The following is a 17263-nucleotide window of genomic DNA, read 5'->3' on the forward strand; positions in this document are numbered from 1 at the left end:
CATTTGTAGGGCCAACTTGCACCTGCAAATAGTTTAATGGCTTTTTTGTAGCAAAGAAACCAAACTAACTGCACCATTTGTATTCAGTTCCCAGAAACAATCATTAGTTCAGATACAGCACTAGTTCTGCCTGTCTCAAGCCACTACTGTCCAAACCATCCCATTTTCACTGCACTAGAAATCCAGCACATGCTACTACAACACAACTATTAGTCTGCTATAACAAAAAATGTTTTATTTTTGTCTCTCAATGGATAAAAACAGAGTATCTAGGTAAGAAAAGCACCATGAATAAATACTACAATTTTGCTTAATAGAGAAAGGCTGATAGAAACAGCATTGTACACCATCTGTGCATAGCTACCCAAAGCTTTTGTCAGAAGAGAACTATAGTCTACATATTCCAGCAAAATACAGAGCATGTACTAAATAACTTGGGAAAAACATATATATGGCAAATATACAGTGGTCAAATGTTCAAACTATTATTATTAATAAAAAAAATAGTCCAAACAACAGTCGTTTCAATTATGGCCAAATCGGCCCTTGTTTTTCAAGGAATTTGGTTTGTCATTTTATCAAATCCATCATACATTTAGTATTCCAAACAAAGTTTTATCAACTTTTTCTACTTCATGTTTTTATACTTTTAGAACACATAAAGATGTGTATGTTATCGTTAGGATATCTATTTTAGTACTATGGAGTAATTGTCCTTAGTTCCAAAGCAAGTCAGAAAGAAAAAAAAAAGAAACCAAAGAAACAAAAAAGGAAAAACTGTTGTGGTGGTACTGTGAATTTAGGAGAGGGAAGAAAGTACATAATGAGGTTTTAACTTTGATGGGGTAACATCTTCCCTCAGAGACTACAGAGCTGCAAACAATGACAACTGGAAATGTCTGCTGTCACATATTCTAAATAACATTTTCTCCTTACTTCCTGGCTGAGGCTGGCTGAGCCTCCTTGTTTCTTTTTCACAGCCTCTATGGGGAACTGCACAGGACTGTTAATTGGAAACTAACAAATGGCAGAGCAGATGCCTCAACTGATTTCACAGAGTGAAGGGACTTGTAGGTGACTTCAAGAACCACAAGGAATTCCAACCACTCCTTTTGAGTGAGTACCTCCAGAGAGATTCAGCCTGAGCCACCCCATGAAGCATTAATCCCCTAAAGCTCACCAGAATTTCAAGGTAAATTTCAGCACAGCCACTCAGGGAGTTAGCTGTTGAACATCTGGGTTGAGGATGGAGAGGATCTAGAAAAGCAGAAGAATAAAGTAATTCTAGCAGAGATATCTCAATATGTTTGCATTTTTATGAATATACTTCCAGTATTCAGTGTGCATCCACTGCACAATATTAGATCCCATCTTTCATGGCAGAAGAAAGCAGGGAACTGCTAAGACAAGTGAGCAGAAAGACAGCACCTTTCAGCAGTATCCACTTTTTCCCCAGGAGAGTCATAAAGACTGGAATCACTGTTTATATAAAATAAAATCTGTATAAATAAAATAAATATATATATAAATATATAAAAATCTTTCATTGCATGTGCCCCAAACAGAATCACATCCATAGTGCCACTACTCTAAGTACCGTACTCTGCTAAAGAAAATCTAATTCCATATATAATTTCTGTAAATGAAGATGGTCAGGACAACTCAAAAAGCTAAGCAGACAAATATCCAGTATGAATAAAACATACAATGCTTTCATTGGTTAAATCTTCCAACCTTTTCAACCAAGCATGCCACACTGCTGTTAAAACACTTCAGACCATTAACAGAAGGGCTTAGTCTTCACCATATATATCCTGTAAATTCAGCAGAAACTAGTGCCAACAAAGGAAATGTAACACTTCTGGATTTAGAATCACATACACATGCATGACATTCTTTTTATTTAACCCTTTACTGCTAGCCACTTCCCTAAGTCAAACTTCAGCTTGAGTGAAATTTGTCTCTCTACAGCTTAACACTGTATAAGGCTTCATTGCAGTAATAACTAAGATTTTCAATTTTTTCCAAATGTCTGCATGTTTTAAATGCTCAGTGTTGCACTGACAGGTTTAATTAGCTGTTAGAGCTGTTCAGAATTACAGTCACGTCAGTGAAGTTCAGCATTCCTAGCACTCTAGCACCGTGGCTTCTGTGACTGCCCATTAAGGCAGCAGGAGAAAACCCTTGGACTTCATGTAAGTCAACTCCCCATTTCAGAAGCCAATATTCTGCTCTTTCAACTGCAAATTAAAGTTCTCAGACTTTTAGGTGGAGAACCCTCTCTCTCCGGTAACAGTTCAGTTATCTTTTTGCCCTGCCCCTTGTTCTGTACAAACAAATGAAAATCCACACCTCTGCAAACACCAAATTCTCATCTGATCAATAAAAGGCCCCATCCCCAAGCTAGTTGTCCCTATTCAGTCCAAGAAACATCCAGCAAAGCCACCCATACTAGTACTATGAAACGTCCACCACAATTTCACTAAAGACTTCCTGTATTCTTCGTTGTCTGATGCTACCTGCACCACCCAAACCACCACATCCTCCCGCTAACCTGACTCCTACATCTTTTATCAACAGTGAAGCTTCTCAACTCTAATCAAGTATTTTACAATACTTGTCTTAAATACACGAAAAAAGGCAACGTAACAGGAGAGCCAAACTTCTGCCTTAAATGCACAATAGTATATTGTGTTACAGCATCTGCCACACTCTGCTGCTGCTTGTCTGGAATTGCGATGAACCCTGGCTACCTAGATACCAATGTTGCCAAGCACAGAAGTGACAAAGAAAGATGATTTTTAATTAATCTCTGAAGAAGTGTGTAACAGAATCAGTTTTGAAATCCTTATTACATGGTGTAGAGAATCTCTTCACTGCTGAATGAGAGAAATGACAGCGGGTGTCTGAAAGATCACTGTGACAAAGCATTCATTTATAAGCAGAACTGACTCACAGAGCCTTGTTTTGCAGTCATACTTTCTCATTTTCCTTCTGTCTCCCCTTATCACACAACACTTCTTCTCTGCTCCCAAAACACAACAGGAACATTGAGTTCCAGTAATTTACATCTCTATTATTCCACCTGGGAATCAGTCCACACTATGTCAAGATGGGTCAGGCAGCCTGGGGAAAACATGAGTTTACAACAAACATTCTAAGCTAATGATGAGTAAATGGTATCTCTAGTAAATTGGTGCAATCTTTTCATTCAGTAATACTTCAAAACTCACCTCAACAGTAACATTTTTATAGCAGGAGCTGAATAATTTACTCTCTGAATAAAACCACAGCTGTTCTGCTTCACTAGCTGGAGAGGTGCTGTAATGAACTGAAACTAACTGTAAACATCCATTAAAAAAATGCAAAAAACACCACCAACATGTCAGGTAACACAAATGCACAGATCTCCCTCCTTACTCTTTAGTGATTACATTCTGAGGATACTTGCAGTCTGCTTCAGGTTTACTACAAAATCAAAATAGCTAGAACTGTATCCAAATACAATTTATTTCATATTTTCATTTTTAATGGTATTAAAAATAGAAAAAAAAATGCAATTATATAACTGTAAATAAAACTGCTACATTTGGAACAACAACAACAACAAAAAATAGCACAAGGGAGCTGATATTAGCAGAGATTTATTCTATCCCACATAAGCTTTCATCTCAGTGCCTAGTTACATCCCATTACCTCTGCATCTCACTCCCATATCTGAAAAATAACACCTCAACAACAACCTCCAATCAATACTGAAATGGCAAACTCTTTTAAAAAATTGTAAAACAGTAGATAGGCACCACACTAAGAATATTAACACCATGCCATTACACACCTTCATAGAAAAGAAACAGTAAAATATATATATATATATCAGAAATAATGATCGTTGTAGAAAGAGGTGGAAGGCTCAAAATTTAGCCCCACTTAATGCCTATCAAATATTCTCTGCTACATGCATGCATTTATAAGTACAAAAATACACGCACTTTCCAACTGCACATCCATCTTGAGACAGTGATGGCTCTGCATATCTTCTAACAACATAAAAAACACCCTGCAATTGGTAAAGATGCATGTATTGGGTGATTTTGTTTGTGGGGGAGCTGCAGAAGGAACAGAAGGTGAGCCCTGGGAAGGAAGGGTGCTGTTTTAATATTTATGTTTCTAACTCCCCAAATCTAATTTAATTGAGAAATAATGAAGTTAATTTCCCTCAAGTTGAAATTACTGCTTGACAATTATGGTAGCTGGTAAGCAATCCCCCTGCCTCTATCATGATCAATGAGCTTTCTCTTCTTCTAGTTTTCCCAGTTTCTCCCCCTTCCTACTGCAGCGAGCAGCTGAGTGGCTAACCTTCCACAACCCAGAAGACTGAAGCAGGTGCCAGGTCAGTATACTTGGCAACTGCTTTCAGTGAGTTTGAACTGATAGGCTTAGTTTCAATGCGGCATAACAGTATTTGAATTGTACTGCTTGCAAATAAATACAGCTTCTCCAGTGTCTGAATGCATTGGCACTGAAGGCTCAAGGAAACGGAAAGCAGATATAACGTTTTTATCAACAACTTCAACAGATACACTGGAATTAGATCTGATAGGGAAGGTCACGGTTCTACAGTCCCATTTTCTTGATGAGCTTTTTGGCTTCCCTATTGAAAGCAAATCATAACCAGTCAGCAGAAATGATTTTCCTAGACTGCATTAGTGTAACTCATTTTAAAGCTTTCTATCAGTTTACTTTAATTATTTACACTTCTATCCTCCAGTTTGAGCTTCAAATGACAAATTACCAATGAATGTTTAAGCAATTATCTTGGGATTTTCTTTATAGCATCTTAATATATGCATCGGTGTGAGAGTTTAAGTATGGATTTAAAATTCACATGTGGCTATACTGATAATCTAGTTTTGACTACTACATAACAGAATCCTAACACACCGGGTAAACTACACCAAACATTCTGTATGTTGATGGCCAATTATGTCTCTTATGGAGATAAAAACACTGTTATGCCCCTATGTAGGATTTCCTACTGATCATTTAAGAAATAGTGTATTATATACAATTCAAGCTTGCAATTCCTTCCAAACAGAGGAATATATCTTTCTTTTGTCTGATAGACTGAGTCCATTAGAATTAGCAGTTTCCTTCTCAGGGAAGTATTGATCTGATCAAGTCATGTCTTCTGTGATAATTAAATACAGTGAACTTCTCAGGAAGATCTCTTATGACATTGTTTGGAGCTGCTTTCAGTATTTGAATGCTTACTGAAAGGATGGACAAAATGATCGATGAGCACAATGATTGTTTTATCACTGCCATGGAAAGACAAGTACTTTTTTTCAGTCTTCTTTCTTTCAACTGATTTCAAGTTTACAATCAACTTCTCAGTGACCACCAGAAAAGGCTTACGTTTCATTTCTAATGAAATTCTTAATTGTTACTGTGCTGAAATATATGCACTTTTGGCAAGACTACACTCAAGCCTTGTCTCTATACAAGCCAAGATATGGCTTCACAACCAAAGTAAACAAACAAGTTAATAAGTCAATGGAAAGTATTAACAGAGGGATTTTAGTTTCACTTGAAAACTAGATGTCAGCTTTACAGCTGCTAAAAATATAAATTCTATGTCCTACCAGTCACATCTTGATGATTTCAAGCTGGACAGTAAAATGTTATAATTTATCACCACTATGAATGCAGGCTGATGAATTCAAAAAACAAAAATCCTAACCATCATACTAGAGAGTATACTATAAAGAAATGTCTACATGGTCCTAAAGATTTCTCCTTAGCAATTTGACTTCTTTTTCAAACTCTTCCTTGCCCTAAGTACCTTACTAGCTCTCAGTAAAAACAGCAACAGAATTGTCACCATCATTTTCAGTCAAGGTTACCAAAATGAACTAGACATATCATTTAAATGTGGCTTTAAGTGTCTCTCCTGCTCAACTAAAGCACTTAAAAGCAATCATTTTTATTCTTTTAACAAAAGACTGACAAGTGTCCAAATAGAAGCCACTATGAGGACTTCTCTTTCCAGTCCCTGCTGCTCAGCAGGTTTTTGGAGGTAGCTGAAATCCATGTTTGTGGCATAAGGAATGCAACTTTATATATGACCAGGTTACTTTACAAAAATGAGTTGTACCACCCTATAAACATCTGGCTTTAGAAAAATTAAAACAGAGACCCACTCCTGTATTTTGTGCTGAAATCAGTTTTCCCTTCCTGTTAAATACTGGATGACTGCATTCAACCAGCACCAGCTTGCGCCAGCACCATGACTGCATTCAACCAGCTTTCCCCCTTCACTTCCCACCTGCAGCTGGACATTCCTACGGTGTACATGCTGCTAGGTAAACTTGAGCCTGAAAGGTCTAATATGCTTTATAGAATTCTAGTCTCCATTGATTTTTCAGATTGTCTTCTGTTATTTAGACACTTCCTGTTTCAGATGCTGATAAATATGCTCTGGATTTCATCCACAAAAAATCATTTTTGGTACAACCGATGAATAAATGGACAGCTTTTTGCATAGTACTCCATGAAAAGAAACAAATGAATAACTGAGATCTTAATCCAACCCACGTCAGGATAACAAGCGTAGTCCATAGGGGTTTGCTTGTGTCAGCACGAGGCATTTATTGAAGTACAATAATATCAGTGCTTATGAGTTTGTTACAAGTTACTAGGACAGACTGCAATCTTTGTATGTAGGGGCAAGAAGTAAATTACCTCATCTGATAGCTGACATTTCATACCACCACTCACAAAGTTAATCAGTAGCTGGGCAATTTAATTACTCAATCCAATGACTACAAAATGTAACTTCCTGCAAGCACTGTGTGCACATTGCACTTATTAAGAATCACTTCCCTGAACTATTTTAACAGCAGCTAGATACAAAGATCTGGAATTTGCTGATCAGAGTGCTCATTAATCATTCTGGTGAATGCAAGCAGAGAGCAATGGCAAGCAAGGCGCCTAAGATTATTAACGTATAGGTACAAGGAGGAAAAAACCAATTTCCATAAATGAGTCAATAAACATTGTGGAACTTCAGCTAGACTCTGGATGAAGTATAAAATCTGTGTTTAGTGATTATATAATTATAGGAAACTGCTCAAATGTACAAAATTAACTACATAGCATTGTGTACTCTAATTTGTCGTGGAGTATTTCATGTTTAGTCTATATATTAAGACAATGGTATAACTACTTCTGCAGTAATTCCTTTACATCAAACTGCTTGGGAAATTATGAAAATAATTGAACAAATAATTACTTCACAGCCCACAAAAACAGCGGCAAAACAAACCTAAGCCTAAGATTTGGCATTCTCAGTAATTGAGAGCACTTAGTAAATAGTCACTTTCAGTGCCAATCACATTCTTTTGGTAGTTTGTTTCTCTTGTACTTGGGAAAATAAATAAATAAATACATTTTATTTATTTAGAACTGGGAGTCACGAGTAGCATACGATGAAATCACAGAAAAAGAAACAGTACTTAAAAATGCTTAAAATAATCCTGAGTGAAAAAAAAAAAACAAACCCAAAATTTGACTATGATTATTCAAAGGATGCTAGCAGGAATGACAATAAATTTCCTGTTGAATCAACTTTGCTCTTATTTTCAATAGAAAACTATAAATTTTTGTTATGTCCTTGTTGACCTTGCCAAAATACCCTTGCTTTCAGCACTACTTGGTATACTAAAGCCACACACATTTAAAACCCAAATTGTATCAGTAATTAATTCTCTAAGTAACCTATCTTCATCTCTCTTCTTCATTCTCTTGTTTTGAGACCAGTATCTTCCATAAGTATTTGTAGAATTATTTCCATAAAATCACCCAACAACATCTTCAATGATCTTTGCAAACCTAACACAATCCTGCTGCGTTTACAGCATCTGAACAAAGAAGCCCCATGCTCCCTTTCCAAACTTTTGCCTGACCAAGGACATACTGTTTTTAGCTGACTGTGGCCAGCACTGACTTTAAAACAAACACCACAGTTAAATGAAAGAAATATTTAAAACAATTGTTAGAGGATTTGGGTTAGTCTTGAGGCCACTTCCTCTGTCACAGTTTACAAGTCCATGATTAATCTCCCATAAAACTGTCGAAACACACATGTGGATTAATGAAGACAGGCAAATTCTCAAAGGAAAGGAAAAGAACTCTTTGGACTTTACTCTGCTGGTAAAGCTGCTAAGAGTTGCTTAATGTCTGAAATGCAAGGTAGCTGAACAAAGTCTAATTTTGACCTTTCTGCATTGAGTTACCTGAAAACATTCATCAACAAGACCTGCAGTTTAACATGTGCAATCCTAAAAATCCAAGCCTTCATGCACAGCAATAGACCTTACTACATAAACAACCTAAAATTCAATGGAAGCTTTAAAAAGTTATTATAGATAATTAAGAATATATGAATTCAAAGAAAATATCAGAGCAGGCTTCCATGTTGCCTACTGCTTTGATGTCAAAATTGCTTTCATGCAATCCAACTGTTTTTATTAAGTTAGGTAAAATGCCCGTTAAACAGCCTGTTTTGGTGCTGTCACAGTAAATAATAAACAATGACAGCATTAGTTGAGAACAACTTAGTAACAGGACAAACTACTGAACTCTTTTTGGCATTTAATAAAATTCTACATAAACAACGAAACACATTATTGGAGGGAAGAGTAGAAAGTACACAGTACTATGAGATTTTATTTTTTTCAAACCATGAGAATGACATTTCCTGAAAAATTCTATTGGTGTGTTCAAAATTAAGTAGGAAATAAGAACATCTAAATGAAAAGTTTTAGCATTTATATTCCATAATGAGGAAGTGCCTCTTGGTAAAAAGTTTTGAAATAACCCTACAGGATGCCAGAAAACTGAGCAGAAGTACTAATTTTAGATGTGGTCTCGCTTACTATAGCAACTAAGGAATCAAAGCATTAAAGGTCGAGTTTTGATCTCAGTTATTCTGGCACATCTAAGACTATATTTACACAAATGAGACCACCCACTGGACCAGAATGTGTAAAGACCATAAAACATCACCAGCATAAAACAGAACATCTCAATACTTAGATGTAGCTCATATTACTTCACTACTGATCTTCATCACTCAAAAATCAAGTCAATCTAGCTGTTGATATGGGCACTACTTCTGACTGAATAAACTTCTCTTAATAGGAAATCAATCAATACTAGTGTCGTAGTGTTATTATATATACAAATGCCACTACAGTCACGCTACTTGGAGAACTTATCATGGAAAGACTGATACCTCCAAACTGTGTGAAGGTGGTACTTGGCAAGTGGCTCACAACAATCCCTCATCAACAGATAAACTGTAATTTCATACATTATATATTCCAGTTCAAAAGGCATACGTGATATATAGGAATATGCCTCCAATATCTCTTCTGCATCAGAACATGAGGAAGTTAAATAATTATTCTGCAGAGAAAGCCTCAATTTCTTTTAAATTTCCACTTCATTACACAGTATGTATAATGAAGAATATGACCTGAAGACTGCAATGTTCCAGGACAGAAAATGGAGAGGGAAAGGATTACTGCACTGGTACTTTGTTTCCCCTTTGTTTTTCCCAGCTCCGCTTTCTAAAGAGGTGTAACTGAATATTATTATTTTTAAAGCAATACAGCAACATCTACAAATTAAAAGAAATAATCTCTACATAAGTACTTGTAAACTTTTCTTCTTTTAAGAAAGCTACCTATAACAGCAAATTTTCTATCTTTTCCAGTATCAAACCCCAGAATATTGCAGAAAATAACACAAAGATGTTGTTAAAAATTTCACAGATATAAGCTTGTCCTCCCAGTCTCAAAATAAGACAACTAATTCAACCACAGATCTTCAAATGCTTTAAACAATATTCTAAAAGCAAGCTAAAATTAGTTTATTGCAGAATTAACTCTTTCCAAATGTGTGTCGATACAATATTTTGTCTACTCCTGTAACCCTCCCTGGTTGCAGAATTTTAACAAGTGTTTGGGTTATTCCATTCACATATTCAATAAAGGTAAAGAAAAAAATCTCTTCTAGAGATAGCGTACTGAAATAATTTATTTTCTCTGCACATGACAAGCAAACAGTTTGGCACATATGGGCTGCTACACACTCTTTGAGCTCTGGGACACGAACAATAATTGAGAATGGCACTGTTTGTCAGCTGAAGTAGTAAGAAAAACAATTACAGTTTTGGCTTTTTATTTAACTTTGAATCACATTTGTGTGTAATGAAGTAGTCCTTGTTTTATTCAAGTTCTAAAATATTATGTCAATTGGGATTAAAAACCGCACATAATTAAACAACAAAGATGTCCTTTGTTAAAATTAAGCCCATGCTATTGTATGCTCACTGCCCCTTCACTTCCTCACTAAGTCATTCTCCAGCACTATCGGAAGCCCATGGAAGTTGTATGCAGCTGTACCCATTTCCTATTTCACTTCAGTCTCCAAATCAGCCACACACACAAGAAAGATACTGCTCTGAAGGCTACAAACAGTGTAAAATTGATATAACTGAGCGAGGCAGATGATTTGCTCCAAGATATGATCCAAGAGCTACTAACATTTTATAAATTCACAAACTCAGATGATTACAAGACACTGAGAAACAGAGAACAAGATCCATAGACTCAATGTTACGCAATTCTTAATCCTCCTATTTGACAGAACAAAGCTTTTATATTAAAATAGCATTATATGGTAGGATTGTGCCTGAAAAAGCACAGCTTGATGGTTGATATTAACTCTGTAATCCATGTTTTGAGGTGTGGTATAATTGCAGGAAGCAAACTGCTACAATCCTAAATTGCCACAGTATTACTTTAGTGTAAGTATTTTCAGAAACATCAGATATTAAAAGAGAACATAGAAAAAAATTAAGAGCAAAAGTTGAATCAAGTAATATTAAATCCCATACAAATCACTTCTACTTTCAGATTTAGTCACTCAAACTTTCCAGAGTCAAGACAACCAACTCATATTAATTTCACTTTCTTGTACATATTTATTAAGGGATAGAGCACAGGATACAGTAGATTCCAAAATGGGTAATTATTTGGTGTTTGTGTTGGAATCCCCCATGTAAGAAGACCTTATCTAAATGGCCTAACTCTTATACCAGTGAATTACTAATTTCCTTAAAGGAATGACCGTGGAATTCTCAAGAAAATACAGCAAGTGCTTCATAAATATGAATTTGGGATATATCACAACGCTCCCGTGCAATTAGGTAGTGCAATTTTTCCTGTTTTGTACCTGCAAAATTGAAGTATTGTGAAATGAGCACTCAAAACTAATTTGGTTAATTTCCTGTCCAGGTTATGAATTCAAGTCTAATTTTTGAAGCCATGTACCAATTCTCATATCAAGGCATAGGAAGTTATGCTTTTGCTCTGAGCTTTTCTGCAAATCTGATCCCAAATTCTTACATGACACAACATTCAATAGCTCCCTGTCTCATTTGCCATTAATGTTTTCAATTTCTGAAGCGAGGGATGGTTACTAGAGAAAATGTTATTTACTGTTCTTTACCCAAGTCAAATCTACTCAGTACAATAAATGTAGCATATGTCCCAGGGGAGTGGAAGGAAGCATATCAATTTGGCAAAAGAAAATTTATTTCACAAGATCAGAAGTTATTTTTGGGCTGAATAATGCACAAGGTAATAATAAAAAAAAAAAATGTGCAAAGGTCTTCCCTCCTATCTCTATGGATACCTGATTAGCTCTTGCTCAGTGATACTGAGGAGAATTTGGAACTCCTTTTGCTTTGCCATTCCATTGTAGATGTTACCACTTACGAGAAAGCAATACAGGCTTCTTTCGGCCTCCTTATCTCAGCAATCCTTGATGCATTAGTATGACAAAGCCTGTATCACTGAGGAGTAGCCATCTTTCACATTATGACATGGCAAAACAGTAAAATCTGAACGAAAATAGATGCAGTATTAGGCCAGAGGAATTCCACTGACTCAAGTACTTGTGACCTTGATAGAAGGCAATTACACAATGTGAAAGTGAAAAAAAAAAAAAAAAAAAAAAAAAAACACCTAACAGAGAAAAGAGCCACATCCACAATCAACAGTGAAAAATTATTGAACTACTTTCTATTATACATACCATAAAAAAAAGTATACACTGAGCACAAATAACAGAAATTATTTACTGTTACATAATCCTTCGCTTTAGATCACTACATGAGGGTTCCAAAAGAGCAAATCTTACCTGATATTCTTTAAACTCCAGCTTAAAGAGGTAAGACCTCTTTAAGGTCTTAACCCACCACTGCGATTTTAACTGTCTTTAAAGACAACATTTTCCACTTTGCTGAATGTAAATTTGAGAAATTTCTTGTTCAGTAATTGTATCCTGGTTTAATTAATGACTTACTTATTTTCATTTGTTTTTCCCCTTTAACAAAGACCTGAGAGAAGTCCTCTGGACCACTTTGCTTAATTCTACAGTACAGTGCCATAATAAAGGCAGGTAAGAAACTCTCTTGACAGAAAATCTTTATTAGCACTCTATTAATTATTCCTCATCACTTCAACATCAAGTTGCAAGCTCCCTTAAGCTCACTTTTTAACATAAGTGAGATCACCAGTACTACAATGATGTGAAAAACTATGAACTCTGTCTGAAGATAAGTCACAATCTCCTCCTGATCTGTTTTTTTTTTTTTCCTATACAAAAAATAAAGATGCTTCTTCACCTCAAAACTAGAGTGAGGCAGACATGCAAGTGTCCATACTAAAAGCATGGGAAACATTACGCAATGATATGGAAAGCAGAGATGAGTTGGAAAGGATCAGAGCAAAGAATATGAAAAAACATAGTATAGAAAAAATAAGTACATGACACCCCACAATAGTTGGCCAATTATATACTAAAGTGTAAATGTAAGCAGAGCTTATGTTCACTTGCAGTTTGAGCACTAAAGCCAGACAGTTTTTTCCAGGTAACTCTCAGGCTATTTCTGCTATTTTTAAATGAATATCATTCCTTGAGACATGGATTATCAAAGCAGTAGGCAACAGTAATTCACAAAAACAGAAAGAAAGGAAGACTAGTACATAGAATGACCAGAAAAAATTTAATTTAGATCATGTGTGAACACAGAAGGAAAGAGAAACAGAAATAAGCAGTTAGTTAATGCACTCACTTTAGGACACTCTAGCTTTGAATTTTTCTTGCTTTATACCTCCAGGTTGCCTTTGTAGTAAAACAAACATTTCTGTAAAAATAGTAGCTATAGGCCTTAACTATGCTAAAGACCTTTTGTTGCTTATGTTATTTCCTGCATGCCTATTGGCAATGTCTCACAAGCAGATGCAGAATACACTGACAAAGAAATTATTGTAAAAAAAAAAATATATCCAAATAATACACCTGTGTTTGCTCTCAAAGCTTTGCTGACGCAGCAACTGCAGCTTATATAGCATGCAATTCTTTTACACTCTGAGCTAAAACCATGAAACATAATGAAGTCTAGTGTAAACCCAATCTTCAAAACACGCTTCTCACTCATAGGGTTTTGTTGCTCATTCAAATCTCCTGAAATTCCAACCATGAATGAGCAACAGTTAAACGAATGTGGCTTTTTTCTGCCTTTCCACATAGTGCCTTTAGTCTAAAAATCTCTGGATTCTGAGAAATTTCTGACTGAGTGAATCAGAAGTCTCCTGTAATTTGTACTCAGTGTAGGGAATTAAGTGCAATATATGAAAAGATAAGCTGTGCCTACCTACCCAGGTACTTATCTTTTCATATTACTCTCTGGGAATAGGTCAGTTGTTTTCAGACTGTACTTTTCTGTTAAACCCTCAGTATGTCTCTCCAAAGTTTTCCAATCAACTCTAAACTCACCCACTGAAGTCACATCTTTTTATCCCTACACATCAGCCATGCCTGCAAATTAACTTCCAGATTTTCTCTTGCAATGGCAACAGCTAGTAACACAGAAAGTCCCTTATGACTGGGACAAGTGAATTTGCATTTCACAAATGGCTTGCACTGTCTTGTCTAACATTAACTGGAGGGGACAGGGGCAGGAACCGGCTTAAAAATTGTGCATGAAAACTGGAAGACAGAAATTGCTAAAACAATTTGGATAAAGCTAAGCTAAAAGATTCCAAGAGCATATTTACTGCACTACAAATCCAAATGGACATTGACCAGTCTAAAGTTGAGCTACTCTGAGGTAAACCACCTCAAGAAGGAGCAGGGTGCGGAAGTAAAATACTCTGAACAAACTGTTTCACTCCCAGATACTCACACTGCTTTGTATCATTTACTGATACAAAGTTAGCAGGTTATCTCTGCAATTACTTGAGGCCTGGTAACAGTGTTAAACCAGAGATATAATTTTGCCCATTTCATGTATTTATGCAAAAACATTGCTTCACTCATATTTAAAACACTGTATCGTACTTACCAGTTTTGGGGTTTATTGAAAAGAATCCCTGTGGATTTCCACTTGTAATCTTGTATGTTAATTTTTCACTTGAGCTAGAATCTGGATCAAATGCCTCAATTTGAATGACGGATACATCCTTAGGTGAGTTTTCCATGACCTCTGGGTAATAAACTGGTTCTGTAGTCTGAGGAGCATTATCGTTAACATCCCCAACTTCTATGTAGATTTCAATGAAAGATGATAATGGCACAACACCTTGGTCTGTTGCATAAACAGTCAACCAGTAATGTGAAGTAGTCTCACGATCCAGGTGATCAGCAGTCTCAATAATGCCTGTTTAACCGGAGGAGAAAGAAAGAGAAAACGATCAATATACAGAAGTGTGTAGAAACAGAGAAAACAACAAGCTTAAAGGAAAAAAAAATCAGGAAGTTCAAAAGAACTGGCATTGATTCTACAAACTGGGTTAACATACAGACACAAATATGAAAACTAACCTGAAATCACAAAAATAAAATTACTATAGCCATTTTCAGCAATTATGCATTACAGAAATTTAACAGTATACTGCCATCCTTTGAGATTTATCAGATCAATTAACACTATTCAAAAAAGCTATTTTGCCTAAAAGATAAAATATAATGAATAATTTGCAGTCTTCTGGGGCTTGAATGACCCTCTTTATTCATTGTTGATTATAGTGCATTTTATACCATATTAAACAATCTGATTTGGATGACAAACTCTTGAACTGTTTACCATTATGCATATTAATGAGCAACTACTTAAATGTAAAACATTCTTATCTACATGCCTGAATAAATTACTTAACTGAATTTTCATAATACGTATAACTATTCCGGCTCACACAGAAGTCTCACACAAAAGTTAGATCTGAAACTAACCTTCATATCAGTAAGACCAACCACTGTCTGCCATTACTTTGGCAATAAAAAGCAATACTTAGCTCAATTTTACACCCATAAAAGGAATTACCATTTAAGGAACAGCTAGAGAATTCACAAACCTCACAATGGAATTAGTCTGAACCAAAACTAAATAACTCATGAGGGACTTAAGCTTTTATCCACTGTTAAGGAAACTCAGATCTATTTTTACAAACGTCTTTCTCTACGAAGTATGCTCCTAACGTGTTATATATAAAAAAAGCCATGACGTGACATGAACTTGATAGGGGGTTAGTATGTATTCATAGAGCCATGACACCATAGAAGCTTGCATTTTCCTTTTCTTGATCCAGTTGTTCCTACATGTCATCCTACCTGAGATATTTTCTAAATGGAAGCTAACGAACCTGATACATAACAGGATATGGGCAGAATAATACCTTGCAGCCATTTGCTGTGTTCATCTTGAACGACTCTGTCATGGTTCTTGTTTATTTATTCATTATATTGACACACAGCAGGCCTAATTAGTAGAGGAGCCCAGATGAGTCAAAATATCACCATGGTTCCAGGATTCTAGACATATTCACATGATGGGACTACGTGTGATGTGGCCCTTGTCCTGAGCTAATCTACTCTCCACAACGTACACATAATCAGTAGAACAGGTCCTCCATAAACTACGCCACTACATTTTTACAGTAATTCCTCAGGAAAGAAACTAACTATAATTTCCCTCATGCACCGCAGATACTTTTTTATTATGCAGTATTTAAGCTCAGCAAAATGAGATAAATTTTGAGGAATCACTCCTTTGCTCATTACTTTCCTTGCTCTGTGGAAGCTGCATAAGGGTTTGATGGCAATCATCCTACATTTTAAGCTGTCAGTAAGACTTCAGGAGGGCTGTAGGGCATAGCACCTACTACCTAAACCTGCAGCGTAGCCATGTATAGCATTCACAGCAACACAGCATTACAGAACTACCACCAGGTGTCAGTGTGGAAATTGCTTTTATATAGTCTCAAACCAGAACAGGGATAAAAAGGAGGTGCAGGTAATTCTGCAATTTGAAAATATACAAGCATTACACACAGTCTATAACAGCTTTCTTGAAAGCAAACTGATGGCTTTGTAACTTCCTCCTTTGCAGATGAACACCCTCAGAAAACAAACTGAGTTGTTCATTTTAAGGACACTTACATTTTACAGTTACAACCTCTTTCCCTCAGAATTTGTAATTTTTAATGGCAGTCTTGTTATAAAAAAAATAAATCCTCTAAAGCCACTAGGTTTCTGCTGTGGCTACTTGTACAGTTTCTCATGTTAACGTAAAGAGTAAGTTTAAATAGGATACCATAAATCCGTTCTCTCAAAAAAGGAGATGCAGTCTTGAGCACCCTGTTACCTGGATTCTGTTTTTGTAACTTGCTCACTGCATCTTTTGCATGTCTCTGCTTCAGCCAGAAGACTTGCCTGGGAGTAAAAGAATGTGTGAATTATTCTGGCCTCACCTGTAAACCTAATGCTGGATATGGCACAAAAGCATTTCAGCTTCTATCTGGGTAGATTCCCTGCATGCCCCAGAACATTTTGTAAAACCTTCATGTCCTACCAAACACCAGACTGGCTGCTGTAATTCCCTCTTAGCAGGGCTCCCATTAACGCTGCTCTGTTGCCTGTGATCTGTGCAGAACACAGTGGGCATGATTATGTGCTGCACTGAGCAACCATTATCATTTTACACCTGTCCTGCATTCCTAACACTATCTACATCAGAAGTGGCAGATTCATTTTAAGATAGCTTTGCCTGATTTTAAAGAAACAGAAAGGGAGACTCCCGTGGTAACGGAGCTCTCTCCTGCAATCTTCCAACTGGCATATGCAGTTT

The 17263-nt window shown here is 36.2% G+C and overlaps 1 protein-coding gene across 4 annotated transcripts in view; it reads right to left on the reverse strand.

The window, feature by feature from the left end:
- The window catches only part of FAT1 (FAT atypical cadherin 1), a 100630-nt gene that overhangs the window by 51356 nt on the left and 32011 nt on the right, over positions 1–17263 (reverse strand). For all 4 annotated transcript variants that reach the window (XM_015285559.4, XM_040699960.2, XM_015285560.4 and 1 more), the window contains exon 3: positions 14483–14797. In XM_015285559.4, coding sequence (XP_015141045.2) covers positions 14483–14797 — 315 coding nt within the window. The remainder of the gene's footprint in view (positions 1–14482; positions 14798–17263) is intronic.

The sequence above is a fragment of the Gallus gallus genome, chromosome 4, assembly GCF_016699485.2.
Source record: "Gallus gallus isolate bGalGal1 chromosome 4, bGalGal1.mat.broiler.GRCg7b, whole genome shotgun sequence".
NCBI lineage: Eukaryota > Metazoa > Chordata > Aves > Galliformes > Phasianidae > Gallus > Gallus gallus.